Source organism: Buteo buteo, chromosome 11 (genome assembly GCF_964188355.1).
Source record: "Buteo buteo chromosome 11, bButBut1.hap1.1, whole genome shotgun sequence".
NCBI lineage: Eukaryota > Metazoa > Chordata > Aves > Accipitriformes > Accipitridae > Buteo > Buteo buteo.
In genome coordinates, this window is record NC_134181.1 from 43,235,566 (window position 1) to 43,252,143 (window position 16,578).

Sequence of the window (16,578 nt, forward strand, 5' to 3'; positions counted from 1 at the left end):
TCTATTATTTTATGATTTTACCTGTAGATCGCAGTCAATGATTTCCTTTCCGTGTAGGTAAATGAAACCACTTGGATGCAGAGGACAGCTTGCAGCGCACAGTTTGCTTTTGGGTTGTGCTTGGCTCCTTGGCGGGTGCCAGGCATTGCAGAGCTCAGCACCTCTGCCACGCAGGAGCCGGTCTGGCTCGGCCTCGCTCCTGCCATATCGATCCTGTGCTTTCACCCCCCTCGTCTGCTCATTCCCCTTTTCTACCATCAGAAAGGCAGATTTAATTTCTTGTGCAGGGCCAGCCCTGGCTTTGAGAGGCTCCAGAGGCTTCGGCAAAGTGGTGAGTGAGCGGCTCAGGGTTGCAGGAGGCTCGGGGAGAACTTCAAGGTGATGTAGGAAGGACAAGAACTTTTCTGAAGGTGAGGATACTTGGGAAGTTTATACTCACAGAGTGGAGAAGGAAGGTGTGGGATGTAGGAAGAGGAGACCATCTGTGCTGGACCCGGAGAGGAAGGTAAGCAGGGATTAATTGCCCGCCCTAGCCACGGTGCAGTGCCGCATAGCTGTGGTGCTTCAGGCTGGAGATGTTGCAGCCAGATTCCGGATGCAGTTTGGGAATTTTAGAATCAAAGGTCTAATGCTAAACCTTTCAATCCCTTTGCCTTCTCCTGGCTTATCCCTTGAAGAGGCTCTTCCCAGCTCTGCTCATCCGGGAGCAGCACTGAAACAGCCTGACCATGAGCAGCAGCACCCTGGGGTTGCTCCAGGTCTCCCCGATAATTTTGGGGTGGGTGTGCTGCGTGGCGGTGCCTCCGGCAGGCACCGTGTCGCTGGGTTTCCTCGCAAGCTGCAGTGCAAAGGTCCGGCGTGTTGCCAGCGCAGGGAAGTGCCTGCCTCGTGCCTCCAGCCAGCAGCTTTTCCACCAGCTCCGGAGAAGTTGCAAGCAATGGGAAATATTTAGCTGAGGGAAGTTTTAGAGATAGAAGACAGGGATGTAAAGGGAGCTTCTGCCTTAATGGCCTCCTCGTGAGATGCTGCTCTGGGCGCTGAGGTTTCGTGTTGCTCTCCAGGCTGAGAAACAAGCCCGAAGAGGCTTACGGCCGATAGCTGCCGATCCATTTTACATAGATTAAATAGCATCACAGCTCCAAAAATAATCTTCCCAGCTTACGGTGAGGTTGGCTGTTCCTATAGCAACTGCTTCATGCCAGTGCCCTACAAATAAAAATCACAACAGATTGCCTTTAAGTTGGGTTTGCAAGTCAAAACAAAGTATGAGATGGAGAGTGAAGGGGCTCGGCTTGCAGGGGCGCGTGTTTTTAGGGTGCGTAGTGTGTACAAAATATAAGCCGTGCGTGTTCCTGGAGAGGAGATTTATTAAAAGCTGCTGTTAATGGTGGTCTGTGTCTCTCGTATTTGAGCTCTTACAGCTGTTTCCCTTGTACGTGTGGATCGTAAAACAGCAACTGCGTTTGTAAAACCTTCCTGGTGCAGGAGGGAGAGGAGGATTTTGCAAACCTCGGTAGCTGTTATGTGGGTTACTGTGGTGCCTGGGGGCCAGGCCTGCTCGGCCATGCTTGCACGTCACAGCAGCCCTGCCCGATACCACAGGCAGAAGGCAAAAGCGGCCGTTTTGGACTTGGGTCGTGCTCTCTCATGGCTGCTGGCACCTTCCACGCAGGCTTAGCCCAAAATCTCTGCCTCGGGGCCACCTCTGGCCCAGGGTCCTGGCAGGCATCACCTCCGGAGATGCTGGTACCGAGCAGGGAGCCCTGCCGCGAGCAGTGTGCGGTTGGTGCAGAGTTGGGCTGCAGGAGGGAGACGGGGAGGGATTCAAATCGTTGGTGGTCCCTGTGTGCCACCGATGGGCACAGGAGGTCTTCAGGGGACACCGAGTTTGGGAAGGGCAGGAAACCTTGGGAGGATGCCGTGGAAGTTGGGCTGACTCATCCAAGGCACAGGAGTAAGAGGAACCTTGCAATTTGTTGTCAAATATTTGGTGCCAGCCTTTTGTGTTTATTTTCTTGGGTAGCTTTTGTTCGCTGTAGAAGAACGACATGAATTCTTGCTAAATGTCTGTCTGTCATTATACACCTGTCTTGCCTTGAGGAGCAGGGTGATCCGAGGTGAAGCTCATGAGCTGGGGACATGCTGTTCCCCAGGGGGGTCCAGGGGCACCCGCTTTCCAGCACGGGTGGGGGGTCCTGGGCTGGGCAGCCCCCCTGCCAACCCAGTGAAGGTTTGCTGCTTGAGGGAGGATCTTTCTTCTGCAGAGAACAGATGGCAGAGCTGCTGTTGGCAGCACTGGCTGGCACCCGGCGCAGAGAGGGACGAGGGTCAGGTAGAAGCACCGCTGTCCTCCTTTGCAGGAGAGGGGGGTCCATCATAGAGCCCGTTCCCTCTGCAGGGACAGGGTGTGCTGGGGTCTGCGTTGGAGAGTGGCATGGCTGGAAACCATGTATTAAAATAGTATTTGTGTCCTTGAAGGATCTTCCCTGTGTGAAGGGAGCAGGGATGCCTTCCTGGCTCCTTCAGAGCCTCTAAGGTTTTGTAGGTTCCAGACACACAGCCCCTGGTCCACCCTGGCCCTGCCCAGCTAGCGGATGTTGGTTTGAGGCTTAATGTGATTTAGGAGCTGCTGAGAGGCAGCTTGGGCTTGCAGCTGAGGATCCAAAAGGGCCAAACCGGTGAAAGGTGTAAGGGTGGCATCCAGAGGCAACAAGCACAGAGCATCCTCCACCTCAGCGAGTCCTCAATGCCCTGCTTCTGGTTTCTCCTCATCCCCTGCTTGTGTTGGAAACCCCCCCTTCAAAGCCGTTGTGAAAACTCATTTTGAGTTGGGACACAGTGGATGCGCTGGAAAACTTTGCAGCAGGAGTCTGCTGGGCAGCACCGGGGTGTCTGCGTGTTCCTCACCATCGCCCTCGTGCAGTCCTCGCTCTGCCAGCTCTCCCATCGCAGTGGGGCTGTGGTGGGCTGGCGAGGGATGCTGCGCTGCCCTGCCTTGATTTTTCATCTCATGTGTTGTGAAGTTTACGGCAAAGGGGTCTCAGTGAGGAACAGCTTTGCCCTCAACAGATCTCTTCTGAGTTGGACCTGTCAGCCATCGCCAGGGATGAAAAAAATAGTTTGGAATCATGTTTTCCCTCACCCTAGCTCCCAAGCATTTAGGAATATAAGTTTCTCCAGCTTTCAAGAGGGTTTGTGATCTTGAATCGCTGCGATTGGGAAACCCCCCATTCGGGCAGCTGCTGAAGTCCTGAGTGGCGCAAGTCTGCCGGGCAGGTTGCAGGTTTGCCTCTGCAAATCGCCTGCGGTCTTTGCCCTCGAATGAGGAGCGCCGGCCAGAGTCCCTCTTTCTGTGAGTATTTCCTGACCTTCGGGGTGTTTTACCAGCCTTAGCAAAGCAAAATCCATTTTTTTTTTTTTTTTTTTTTTTTTTTTCTCCTGGCTGAGTTGATGATACAAAGGAAGGATCCCCAATGCTGCCGCGTTTGGCTGTGCTCCAAGTGAAGACCTCCAGGCGATGGCTTGCGGCTGCTTCACCTTTCTGCATGAGTGAATCTTTTATCCTCAGCAATAAGAATAAATGTTGCTGCTTCTCTCTCCTCCAGCACTTTACAGATAATCTTCAGTAGTAACTGTAGGAGTTGGTGGGTCTTGTGCTGCCGCAGCAAAGCAACTTCCCTGGGACCATCTTCTCCCAGACAGGGAAACAAAGAGTTGTCCAGACCCTGGACAACCCTCTTCCCACCCTTCTGGCTGTGCTGCAGGGACAAGCGGGAATGTTCCCGTTGCAGCGGTTGTCCTGGTGGTACCAAGAAACCAGCTGAAAAGCTGGGTGGAGATGGTGTGGAAGCAGGGCTCCTCTGCTCAGATCTGGGGCTGCTCTTACCCACAAGCCGTTGGACCAAAGCTGGTGCAGATCTGAGAAGCTGCTGGCTCCTTGAGGAGCGAGTTAGATTTGTATTTCTGCTTATTTTGGCTTCGGTCAGCTTTCCCTCAGGCTCCCAGAAGAAAGAGGTATGGTAACGCTGGTCCCCAGGCCTCCTTTCCCTGGGCTGGAGAGCAGCATGCTGCCAGGAGCCTGGTGCTGGAGGATGCCAAAGTCTCTGGTGAGTGTGTGTGTGGAGCAAGTACAGAAGGATGGAACAGAGGAAACATGAGGATAATTTAAAAAATAATAGTTAGGTGCACATGCTGCTCTTCTGCTCGTGATGGTGGTCCCTGTGGGGCTGCGGTTTTGCTTTTTCCTGGCCCTTTTAGGATACTTTTCCCAGTGCTGCACCTGTAGGTAAAGCCAAGACCTCATTCAACCTCCTGGCTTTCACAGAGCCAGGATTTCACAAATAGCTGTCTTCATAGTCCAAAAACCTCGAGGGAGGAGGAGTTTCTGGGGACTCGGTCGATCCTGCTTGGCCTGTGCTGGTGTTGTGAGGATGGTAAGGAGCGGAGTATTTCAGCACTGGGAGGTGTTTTGGCATTGATCGTGGGTTGGAAGCACATCTTCAGAGCTGGTGTCAGTGCTTCGCCCTGGTGGAATAGCAGTGAGGTTGTTTGGTGCTTTGCGTGATCGTTTCTGCTTTAACTTGATCTGATTTGATTGTCGCTATGACACTGTATTTCCTTCTTCCTGTGCTTTGATTTGAGATAATTACAGAAAATTATGTTGCTTGAGATATTTTTATTTACCATGAGTCACAGAAGCATGAATTGGTCCAGGTCTCCGTGTGTCCTGGGCACTGGGGCTGTGGGTGTGGAGGCAGTGCCGGTTACAGGGATGTGCTTACCAGGGATGGAGGGAGGTAATTAATGAGTTTTCCGTCCTCTGCACTGGGTGTGCTTTCGCTCCTGAGACAGCACTGCACATCGCTCCCCCATCGCTGCACCACGACCCCCTAGCCTTAAGATCCCGTTTGAAGTCTGCAGCCTCAGCAGAGGGCCTGACACCCTATTCTTCCATTTGCACAGGCAGGAGGAGGAAGGTGGTGGGATCCTGCTGCCCACCCTACCGGCATCCCGGCACGGCCATGAAAACAGCTTTGGGGCAGGGGGTGAGCCGGTGAGGGATGTTTAGCTCAGCTGACTCAGCCTGAATGAGCAGCATCATGACTAGCATGGACTGACCCAGGTGCCTTCCCCCTTTTTCCTGGGCTTTGAGGCATTTATATAATTCTACACAATGATGAAAAAATGGGCCACGCTGCGTTCATGCCTCCTGCCTCGAGCTGAGCACACAGGCAGGGATCATTACCGCAGCCTCGATAAATGGGCAGCAATGGGCAGGAAATAATGCCCTGGCAAAGGATGGAGCCTGTCTGTTGCCATGCAGTGCCGTCCCTGTGTCAGAGCATTTTAATGATAGGCAAAAATCCCCAGGCTGTGATCTGGGATTGCACCTGGGGAAGGTGATCCAGGCTTTGCTCCTGAAAGCATGGAGCACTGACAGCCCGCAGGAGCCAGGACTTTGGGGCGGCCCTGTGGTGCTGCCCTGGGAAAAGGCATTTTGTATACAGAGAGAGGGGAAAACAAAATGAGAGGGAACAATTTGGGGGTTAAATACTGCCTGGGGACAGGCAGAGAGATGCTTCCTCTTGCTTGGCACAATTTTTGCAGTCTTTGTAAACAGATAAAATTATTTTTGGGAAGTATTACCGATGACTACAAATAGAAAAATTGCAAATTTGGTTTGTCCCCTTGAGTCCCACAAAGGTAATGCTGGTTTTTGACATAATTAGTGGTGGTAGAGGCCTGGCTTGTGTCTGCGATGAAAGCTGAGCTAGTGTGGTTGGCTTCTGCTTGTGGTAGTTTTATAAAACACTATAATATGTTATAAATTGGCCATTAAAGATCAGCCTCATTAGGGATCAGGTCCCGGATGCTATGGAGAAGTGGTTCCCATCTGCTTTCTGGAGCGCAGGCAGCTCGCACAGCCCAGGAGAGGCTGCCAGGATGCTCGTGGGGAGAGCGCAGATGCGCGCCTGGAGAGAGCAAGGGGCTCTTCAACTGGAAATAGGAGGCTGTGGCCTGGCTGAGCTGCATAAATGCCACCATCCCATTCCCACCCTGTGTGCAGATTGAACGCTGGGGATCCTGGGCCGTGTTTGGATCGGTGCCCACGGGTGTGCGTGCTGCCGGGGTGTACGGTGTCGTGGGACGAGGGCAGTGCCGCGGGATGGACCTGGTGGACCGGCGCCTGGACCTTGCAGCTCAAGAGGAGCAGGTTAACAGCCCGATCAGAGGCGACGACTGCAGACAGAGCCTTGCAAGGTGGAACCTGTGTTGCTGCGCAGTAGGTCCGGTGAAAGCTGATTCCGTATTTGATGGCGAAGAAGAGATGCATGGGAGACTGTGAAAGGGGATGGATTCAAGCCTCTGCCCGAGATCGCCCTGGAAAGCCTCACGGAGATGGCTCTGAGCAGCAGTAGCAGTTCGGTGTCCCTCTGCCAGTGAGTGTCCGGGCGCTGCAGGGTACAGTGTGCTCTGTCCTTTGGATGCACCAGCTCAGGACAGGTACAAAGATAATGTTCAAAGCTCAGGGGGATGTGTATATGCTGCCAGGGACCCAGAGCACCTTTGTGTGCCCCGGGATGAAAGGCACTGTGGAAATACTTGAAACATTTGAAACAGAAAGTGGACCTTAGGGACGTTTTGGTTACTTCCTTACTGCTGGAAAGGTGGCTTAAATTTTCTTGCTAGATCTTTTGCAGTTGACATGTACAAGACGCCTGTGGTGTAAGCCCATACCCATTGCCATGGTACCTCTGTGCACCCTCCTGGGACAGAGCCCTTCGAATCCTGCGTGTTCCCATTCCCGTTCCCCTGCCTGTCACCTTCACCTGTGCCAGAGACTTCTCTGGTGCTGTGTGTATTTCCAACATGCTGGTCTTGTCCCTGAGAGCAGGGCTGTTCCCCCCAGCCATGCAGCTCAGTAGCTCCCCAGCCTGTCGGTGGGAGCCAGCTCTGCTCCCAGCACATTGGCTGGGTGCTTGCCTTCCTTGGGAAGGTCTCGCTTGGCTTCCCGTGGGTGCTGTGAACGCTAGCTCTGATAGTCCTTTGTCCTTGGCGGCCACAAGCCTCTTCATCTTCTGGCTTTAACAACAGGTCCTCGTGTTTGTCAGAGGTTTGTGTGCTGTGGATGCTCGGGGCTGGGTTGCAGATGGAGCAAATGATTGCACTGGGAAATGCTGCCCTGGTGCTTTGTGAGTCGCTTGCATTTTGCTCTGTGCCCTGTTGCCCGGCAGGGCTTTGATTTCCTTCTCCCGTCGTCCTTGGGCAGCTGGGGTAGATCCCGCTGTGTAGGATAAGCCTTGTCCCTGGGCTGTGCTTCCTTGTCCCATCACCTCCGTCCTGGGTAGCTTCATAGCCATGAGACTTGGTGCAGTACTGCGCTGTGCTCTGCCACTGCCTCAGCTCCGGGCTGATGGTCCTTCTATATTATCCAGATTGCTCTGGCTCTTGCCTTAAGAATATAGCTTTGGTACTGTTAAATGAAGGGCCCTCTTTCTCTCATTTTCCTTAGCTGGCCCAAGAGCAGTGGAATTGATATGAGCGACGGCTGAACATCCTTCTCAGTATCTACAGCATTTCAAAAGGTCTTATAAATGAGGCAGGAATAAAACCCAAACACCCACCTATCAGTGAATTATGGGCTTTACTCCTTTTCTTGCAGCCTAGAAAGGGGATGTGCTGCACCCCCGTTCTGACTGCGGCATCCCTGAGGTCTGTGCTTTGCAGCATCGTGGCGTCTCTCAGCCTGGCTGGCTTGGAGGATGTCCTCGTCCCCCTGGCTCCCCTAGTCCTGGCAGAGAAGCTGCAGGCAGGTTTTGCTGGTCCCCGTCTCTTTTTAATCCAGATGATTGAGGGGAGGGGAAATGAAGGGGCTGCTCCCTGCTCTTCTGCCTCAGTGGTTTTTGGGTGCACCTGGAGAAACCTTGGCTAAACTTTGAACGTAAGGATGAGGCACAGACCCTGTGCAGGACCTGCTCTGCTCTCACTTTTTGTATTTGCTTCGGGCAATGCCGCCTCTCAGAGCCGCTCACCTCCTCCGCCCTCCCCTGGGGAACAGTGGGATGATCTGAAGAAATGCTGCATTATACTTGCTGCTTGCTTTTGGGTTGGTTTTCTAGTTTTATGTCACGCAAGCGTTCTGGAGTTGCAGGAATAACCATTTCTGCTGTACCTGAGATGCTGATTGTGGAGTTTTCTGCCCTCTGAAGATGTGGTGATGGTTTTGGGTAAAGGCTGTTACTCTCCCCTGTGTCTTTGCGACCTTTCCCTCGGGTGAAATAATTTATCCCGCCCAAAGCAGACCTTGCAGAGCCCCCGTGAGGTTTGCTCCTGGTGCAGGGCGCATTGACACTGTGCCTGGCTCCCGTGGCCGTGCATGGAAAGGGGAGGTTTGCCGCGTGGCCCTTCCCCAGTGGCACCAGCACAGTACCCCCCCGTGCCACCCCACATCGCTCAGCGTTAGCAGCCCTGAACCAAATCCCCATTACAGCCACAGAAACCCTTCGGACGCCGCCTCGGGGCTCTGGGTGACATCCCGCATTGCTCCTCCGCACCATGCTCCACTCCCCGGGGGCTTCGGTGGCCACGACCCCCAGCCCCAGCAGAGCTGCTGCACATGGGAGGAGGCAGGAGGTCCCCCTGCCCGTGGTGATAGCGGGTTAGTACGGTCCGGGAGTAACCATGGAAACTGTTTTTTTCTCCATCCCTCCCTTTGCAGATGACTCGGGCGATGAGGAGCCCGCCTCGCAGTCAGACAAGAGCGAGCTGCACGGCACGTTGAAAACCCTCTCGAGTAAGCTGGAGGATCTGAGCACTTGCAATGACCTGATCGCGAAGCACGGGGCGGCCCTGCAGCGCTCGCTCAGCGAGCTGGAGAACCTGAAGCTGCCGGCTGAGAGCGGTGAGAAGATCAAGGCGGTGAACGAACGAGCCACGCTCTTCCGCATCACCTCCAATGCTATGATCAACGTAAGTGCTGCCGGCCGAGCCACCGCGTTTGCGAGAGGAGGCAGAGGGAGAAACGTTTTTATCCTCCTCTTCCTCCATTGTCCTTTTTCCCCTCCAGCACGGCCCCGTTTTCTCCCTGTGCGCCGGCTTTCTGCAGAAGCTGTGCACTGGCACGGGGCTCGGGCACGGCCAGGGGCTCAGTGCCGGCTCAGCGCCGTGGTGAGGGGATGGGAAGTTGGGAAGGTGCAGCCCAAGAAGCAGACATGTGTAACCCCCCGAGGCACAGGTCTGCTACATCCTTACAGCTTCCAAACCAGGACATTTTGGATGTAAAGCCAGGTAATGTGGAGGTTTGGAGTGCAAAGGGGCTTTCTGCTGTTCTGGGGGTGGCTTTCTGGCTGGCACAGCAATTTGGAGCCCGTTGCCCACTGCAGATTCAGACATGCGTCCCCACATCACTCGTGTCCTCGCTGACTTCCATGAAGCTGCCCTTGTTTTACACGACTGGGGGATTTAACCCCCTCAGGGTCCGAGAGCTGTCTCGTGCTGGCTGTGCTCTCCCAGACTGGTTGGTTGGAGGTTGCGAAGTGTGTGCTGGCACCGACACTGCTCCCTGCCTTGTGCAGTGTGACGGTGCTTTCTGATTATTTTTTGGATAGCTTCTGTTTGGAGTGTGTATCTGCCTCCGTTGCAGTGAGACAGTCTTTCCTGGGGAGCGTTATTTTCCCCAGGGAGCTCTGGGGAGGGGAAGAGAGAGCAAAACTAAATAAAATATTTAAAGGGGAAAAAAAAAAAAAAAAAACCAACCCAGAAGCCTAACAGACCTGGAATAAGCCTCACAGAGCTTGGGGAATTGTGAACAGAGTAGTGCTGTCGCCGTGCTGTCCCAGCCCTGAGCAAAAGGAGGTCGTGTGTTGTTTTATGTGAGCTTTTAAAAAATAATAATAATCCACAGCAGGAGCCGGAGAGCACTCGGGAGTCCTGCGGTTGCAGCATCCTCCCCATCCATGCTCACAGGATTTTGTAGCCATGGCGGGGAAGGGGCTTCCTGAGACGGTGCCGTGCGTTATGGAGCAGCTTCGGGGGTGCCTGTGCAGTGCTCTCCCAGCAGAGAGTTTGTTGAAGTTTTTGGAGCAGGGATGGCAGCGCGTTGCGAGTGATGGGAGGTGACGGCAGAGCCCTCGGCGCTGCCAAGGTTTGCTGTTAGGAGGCAGACCGGCGATGGGATGTGGGCAGGGAATTGCTGGAGAGTGGATTTCTCTAGCAGCCTTTTGGGAAGGGATGAGCAGAGCAATATTTGCTACGTCCAGCCCAGAGAGGAGGAGGTTGTGGTGGTTGTGACGCGATAAAAACTTGAGCGAGGCCATCTGGACAGTGGGAAATGGCACAAAAACTGTTGCGCAGGTTAAAAACATCAGAAATGTGGTTTGTCCAAAACACTGAGCAGGTAAGAGGAGCCAAGGAGGGAGCGAGGCATGTGTTTTCAGGTCGATGTCAGAGACCCGTTTTTAACAGCATCCTTTTGTACTTCAGCTCTTGGCTGAGTGTCTTGAGGAGATGTCTGAAGGGGAAAGGCTGTAACTGGAAGAAGCAGGACAGGAGCGGAGTGACAGCTCCGGGGGGGTGGTTGCGGCGCTCTCAGCCTGCTGATGAGCCTGTCGTTTCGGGGGGAGGTGATGGAGCTGTGGGCAGGGGGACGCTGACCCCCAGGAAGCAGCGATGCTTTGTGAGGGGGATGAATTAGAAAGGCAGGAGGAGGGTGAGCAGGGCAGAGTTGTGGGGACCAGGAGCAGTGGGGACCGACAACCTGACCACCCCATCATGGTGGGCTGGTGCTCCCAGCTACGCGCTCACCTTTTCCCGCATGGATCCCTTTTTGCGCCTTGATTTATCTTTTTAGCATGGGGTGATGCTTTCTGTGAGCTGTGCGGACCCTCTCCAGGGAGTCTCTCATGGGGTGGGAGGTGGCTCCGTGCAATGCAAAGGTCCCGAAATCTTCTGTATTGAAACGTGAAACATTGCTACAAGGAAGCACGTTGGAGTCAAGCCATCTCCTGGCTGTAGGTGAAAATACACCCTGCTCCTGCCCACCTTGATCCTCACAGGCTTCTCAGGGCCACGCATCCCATGGGAGCACAGGGTGCTTTTGATGGGCCGGTAGTTCCTTGCAGGAGAAATTAAACCACCCTTGCTTGCCAGCTTTTCCCCAGAGAGGTCCCAGCCAGCAGCGACCAGCTGGTGCTGGTGTGTGGATGCTCCGCATCCATAGTCTGTCCCAGCCCCAGCACCAAACCTCGCTGATCTGCTCCACCCAGCGTGGCCAAATCCTGCCTCCGAGAGCATCTCGCCTCTGCTCGTGCAGCAGAGATTGGCTTTTGCAGGAGATGCTGTGGCTCACTTCCGCGGCTGGGAACGGTGACACGCAGTGTTGTTTGTTGCCGAGATCGCGCCACGTTCACTTCTTTTTCAGTTGCACCCCGGAACAGTTTAGGGGGGTTTGGACCTGCTAACTGCCAGCTACGACAAACCCCCAGGAGCCGTCTGCCCCTGTCCTCTTCCCGAGCAGTGCCGGGCTCACAGGAGCAGCCCCAGGCTCTGTGCTTGGGTCCCGTTCCCGGCTGGGACCTGCGCAGCCAGCGTGTCCCGGCTGGCGGGCAATGGACAGAGCAGGGCTGGGCTTCGCTGCCTGCAGCGGGAAGGGATGGATGCTCCGGGGAAGGGATGGATGCTCCGGGGCCGGCGCCTGCGGTTTCCGTCCAGCTGTCTGTGATCCGATTATGTAAATGTCCCTGGAGCCACGGGGAGCAGCAGGAAGCAAGTAGAAATAAATAAATACATATGTAAATGAGAGAGCTTCGCTGTGAAGGTGACCTCTTCGCTGTGTGCTCTGGGTGCCTGCCTCGGTCGACTCCGGGTGCTTCCCCTTTGGAGATGGGGAGAAAGTGGCTTGGGCCACCCCTGGGTGAGTGATGCTCGGGATGACAGAGGAAGGTTTGGGCAGAGGCAGAGCGGGACATGCTGGACCTTTGCATTACAGGCGAGGATCTAAAATGTGGAGGGACTGACCGTTGCAGAGCTTAAATTTAAGCCCAGACCTCTGCGAGCCACTCGTTCGCTCTGCTCCCTTCTGAACTTTTGGAAATCTCAGATAACACCATACCGGCTGAGACTCACAGCAGAGTTCAGTCTCACTGGGACCAAGATGCCCCGTGTCAGCGGGGCTGTGAGGAGTGACGAGGAGGAGACGCAGAAAAGCAAGTCGCAATCTGCCGCGAGGGAGGAGTGGGAGGTACGTAAAAATAAGAAGCAACAAATTAAAGGGATAATTAGAGGAACAGAGACGAAGAGTGCTGTGCTGAATTACGTAGTCTCGTCCAAGGAGCAGGGAAAGCTCCCGTCTCATAATTTAGCAGCAGACAGCAGGCAGGAGGGCTGTGCGGACACACTGAGGAAGCCAGTTTGGGCGTCAGGAAGAGCTCACAGTGCTGTGGGTGTTGCTAGAAATAGGTTTTTAATGGGAATGGTGTTTGCTACAGCGAAGCTCGGAGGTGGCCGAACTGCGTGTGAGTGTGCAATAGCTGCGCTCTTCTTTTGCCTTGCTTTGTGCTTTTTTAAGGGACATGAGCATGGAGAGCAGCAGGGCTTGGGCTTGGCCATGTGTCGCTCCCGGGTTAGTTTGCGTTTTTCCTTGAGGTTTATGAGGAGCAGAGATGGAGGATGGCTCTGCCAGGCTGGCACAGCCTGGGCAAGGAGGGGTGAGAGGAGTGCGGTGCTGAGTGGGCAGGATTTCGTGAGGAGGGAGCCCTGTGTGAGCTGGCGATCCCGGGGACCTGAAGGACTCCACACCTGCCCTTATGAGAGGCCACTGTGCCAGTGGCCACCCAAGCTCATCACGTGGAGCATGCCGGCACCTGCTTCGAGGCAGACTGACTTCCCCGTGTGGGTTTTCGTTTCCCACAAGAGTGGAACCTTCTGGAGCACCAGCACCCCAAGGCATCAACAAAAAGCATCCTTCAACCCTCTGAACCTGCAGGGAGGGTTTTTAAGTATGCAAAGCACAGTGCTTGAACCAAAAGTGAGATCGATAACAGTACGTGCTGCTTCTCCCCTGGGGAAGGCGGCTACAGGCAGTTTGTTTAAGCCTCTCTGGGATGCCCACCAGCATCCCAGAGGCTGTGTTCTCCAGCCCCAGAAGCATTTCTCTCTGCTGGAGCCCTCCGCGGCCGTGCTCCGGCTCAGCAGCGGTTATGGAGTGGCTTCTGCCACGTGCTGGTGGCTCGAGGAGTAGCCGACCTCTCCCCGTGGCCACGGTCAGTTCCTGGAGACTTCAAGTGGCATCTGCCCGGTGAAGGCATCCGCTGGTGGGCACCATGGGGTGGGTTTGCGGAGGGTCTCAGTGCTGGAGCCGGGGGGGTTACACCTGCTCAATCCGTTTATTTGGAGACTTGCTGGGTGCTGGTGCTGGAGTGAGCTGCCTGGGCAAAAGATGCACTTCCACAGAGCCCCGCTCCTCTGCCTTCCTGTGTCCCAGCTTCAGTGCTGTTTTTGTGAAGCCCTGAGCCTCCTCTGTCCCCATGGGGATGCTGCTGTGATTAATCCGTACTCCTAAAATTTTTTCCATATTAAACCGGACTGATGTTGAGCATGTGCTTTGAGCGGCGTCAGGTTCACCAGAGCAGCCTCCAGCCCAGTGTGTTTCTAATGGTTTATTTTAGTGATACGTTAACTGCCGTATGTGTCTGTGTTTGCTTGCAGAACTGCTTAAAGCTGGTGGGAAACGGAGTCCCCGGGGCTCAGGCGCCAGGGTGATGCTGCCGGTGCAAACCTGGCTGGGTCCCGGCGTGGAGCTGGCTGCCGGCGTGGGTGGGCGTGCGATGCCGTTCCTTGGGGTCCCTGAAACCCATCACGATCCAGGCAGGACGATGGACCTGACCTCCTCTCTGCTTGCACAGCGCTGCCGGTGGGCAGGGCAGAGATGCTGAGCAGGGAAGGAACCACAATCTGCTGGGCTGCTCCCAGTTCACACCAGTACAGCCAGTGGGGCTGGAGGAGCTCTCCACCCTGTGCATCCTTGTACCGCAGGGGTTAATTCAGGCACTGCAGTGAGCGAGCTCCAGCTTCAACCCCTGGATTTGCTTTGTTAGTGGCAGGGATTGCCCCCAGCTGCCCTCAGTGGCCCCAGGCAGATGCTCTGGTGCCTAAAATCAGTGGGGCTGGGTTTCTCTTCCCTGTGACTATTGCAATGGTGATCATGCAGGAGGAGCTTGTTCTTGCATGTAACAGCCTGTGTTAATTATCTGTGCTGCACTAATGACACACGCATTAATCGGCGCATTGAAAACCATGTCACCGACCCAGAAAACCCCCGGCTTTGGGATTAAATCTCTAACCCAACCCTAATCCTCATCGGATGAGAAGGCTGCAGCGAGGGGTCCGTGAGTCCTGGGCGTTTTTGCTGTGGATGCGCCGCACTGATGAATAAATAACTGGTGGGTGCTTTGCTGTTACCTGGGGGAGGTGGTGGAGGGTGACGGGTGTCTCTCTGGGATCCGTCTCTGCCTGCACGGCTGCCAGAGCGGGGCTGGGGTCCAGGGGAGCGGAGGTGCGGAGCCCGGCCCCTGCGCTCGGAGCTGCTGCAAGTTTCCCTGGAGCATCCTTTATTGCTTTTTTAATTTAGAGGTGTGAGGGTATCTTTGATTAGATCTGTCCAGACAGGCAGTGCCTTCCTCCAGTTCCCCTCATCATCCTCACTCCCCATGGTTGCTGAGCCCTTCCAGCCAGATTATATCAAGTGTGTGGGTGCTTGGACCTCGTGCGTGTCCATGGGGCCTCTGTGCCAGCCAGGGCTTTCGGCTGGTGCTCCTGCAAGCAACTTGCTTCATCCTCACTGTGCTTGGGGGCTTCTCGCCTCTTCACTGCTGCTGCCACCTCTTCCTCCTTCTCCTTCTGTGTTCCTCTGATGCCTGGGAGGCTTCAGACTCTGTCCTGGGGCTCCCCTCAGAGCCTCATGCAAGAAGATGGGGGACACGTCTGTCACCAGCACCCAAGGATGCCTCTCGCAGCTCTGCCCTCCTGTTTTTTTGGCTGAGAGCGATAACTTTTCTCTTGCAGCTTCAAAGGAGGGTTTTGAGCATTTCTGCCCAGGCAGTTGCTGGGTCAGCAGGGCTACATGTCGGTGGGCTTAGCACGTCGGAGATGGGGATTGCACTGTCAGCAACGCCTGATGTTAATCAGCAGCTCTGCTGAACCGTGAGACAGCCCAGCCAGGCGTTGCTTCTGATGTTAAAACGCAGCGCTGTAACCAGGTGAGCCCTGCCCGTACCTCGTGCGATCCTCTGCCAGCTGCCCGCCACGCACGGGCAGCTACCACGTGTCTGTACCTGGTGGTTATTGCACCTTGGGGTGGGATGCGGATATGGGGAGGGCAAATAGCAATGTATCGCTGGGTTAATCCCTTCTGGGGTTCTGCCCCGGTATCACAAGTGTTGTGTTTGCCTCTTGCCCGGACTGATGCACGGAGATGCTTCTCTCCGGCTTCTTCCTCCAGCATCTCTCAAAGGAGAAGGCATTGAAATCCAGCACTGCTTTTTCCATGGATTTACTCAGGAAGAATTTACGGCACCAGGAGATGAGTAGGATAGAGGGGTGCTGCTGCTAGACAAGCTGCTAACGGCAACCACTGCTCCTGCAGCACCTCTCGTACAGCAGAGCGGATTGCAAAGGCATTGCATGAGGCTGAAATGGAGGTAAGAACTGAAGCAGCTTCCTCCAGATCCCAGGGTTGGAGCTGCCTGTGGGCAACGCCAGCTGCTCGCTGCCACTGCAGCCATCCGTTGTGTGGCTGGGGACAGATGCTTTTCCAGCCTGGGGTTCGCTCCATTGGGCAGATGAGAAAAGAAGCAGCTAGCAAGAGCCTTATTAAATCTCTCTTTGTGAGAGCCATTTGCAGGACAGAGCTCTCTGAGCACACCAGAGCCAGGATCAGGTCTCCAGGTACGCTAAAAGTGGAGACTGGCTGCTCTCGTGGTGTTGGCTCTTCTGCTTTGCAGACTCCTGTGAGGGTCTCCATGCTGCTGCGGTGGTTTTTGGTGGTTTGGGCAAGCGAAGAGGAAAGAAGAGCAGCACCTGCTTTGAGGTACCTCCCCATGGGGGAAGAGCCAATGCTGGAACCTTCCCAGGGAGGTGATTTTTGGCACACGTGGCAGTGGAGAGGCCCTGCTGCTGCCTGGGTGGGTTAGAGCATCAAAAGGAAAAGCTGAAGACATGAGTATTGCCGAAGGAGAGCAGTGAAACCCTGCAAGGGCACGGGTTCTGGGCTGGCCACTCTGCAGCAGGAGGTCCCAGCATGAAGTCTCAGCTCCCTGTGCATCTTCTCTACTGGTCCCGGCGCGTCCTTGGCATGCTGCAGTGCCCTGACAAACTCTCTGGCACGGCCAGCGGAGACTGTGGTACGCTGCTCGGCGAGGTTTGGGGTGGAAGGGGCCAGTGCTGCCGGCACACCGAAGCATCCAGCAAATGCCTTAGTTGTTTTTCCACTGGAACGTGATGCTTTGGAAACCAGACACTGCGTCTTTCCTGGGCCACAGCTCCCAGCTGGCATTACCACAGCTCCTAGCTGGCATCACTTTG

The 16,578-nt window shown here is 55.0% G+C and overlaps 1 protein-coding gene across 9 annotated transcripts in view; it reads left to right on the forward strand.

Annotated features, from left to right (window-relative positions):
- The window catches only part of OSBP2 (oxysterol binding protein 2), a 124,590-nt gene that overhangs the window by 80,104 nt on the left and 27,908 nt on the right, over positions 1-16,578 (forward strand). For 7 of the 9 annotated variants that reach the window (XM_075041930.1, XM_075041931.1, XM_075041933.1 and 4 more), the window contains one exon: positions 8,720-8,970. In XM_075041930.1, coding sequence (XP_074898031.1) covers positions 8,720-8,970 — 251 coding nt within the window. Of the gene's footprint in view, positions 1-6,470; positions 6,505-8,719; positions 8,971-14,305; positions 14,439-15,060; positions 15,255-15,496; positions 15,696-16,578 lie in introns of those variants that run through there. The other 2 variants (XM_075041939.1, XM_075041937.1) reach the window with 2 other exon arrangements.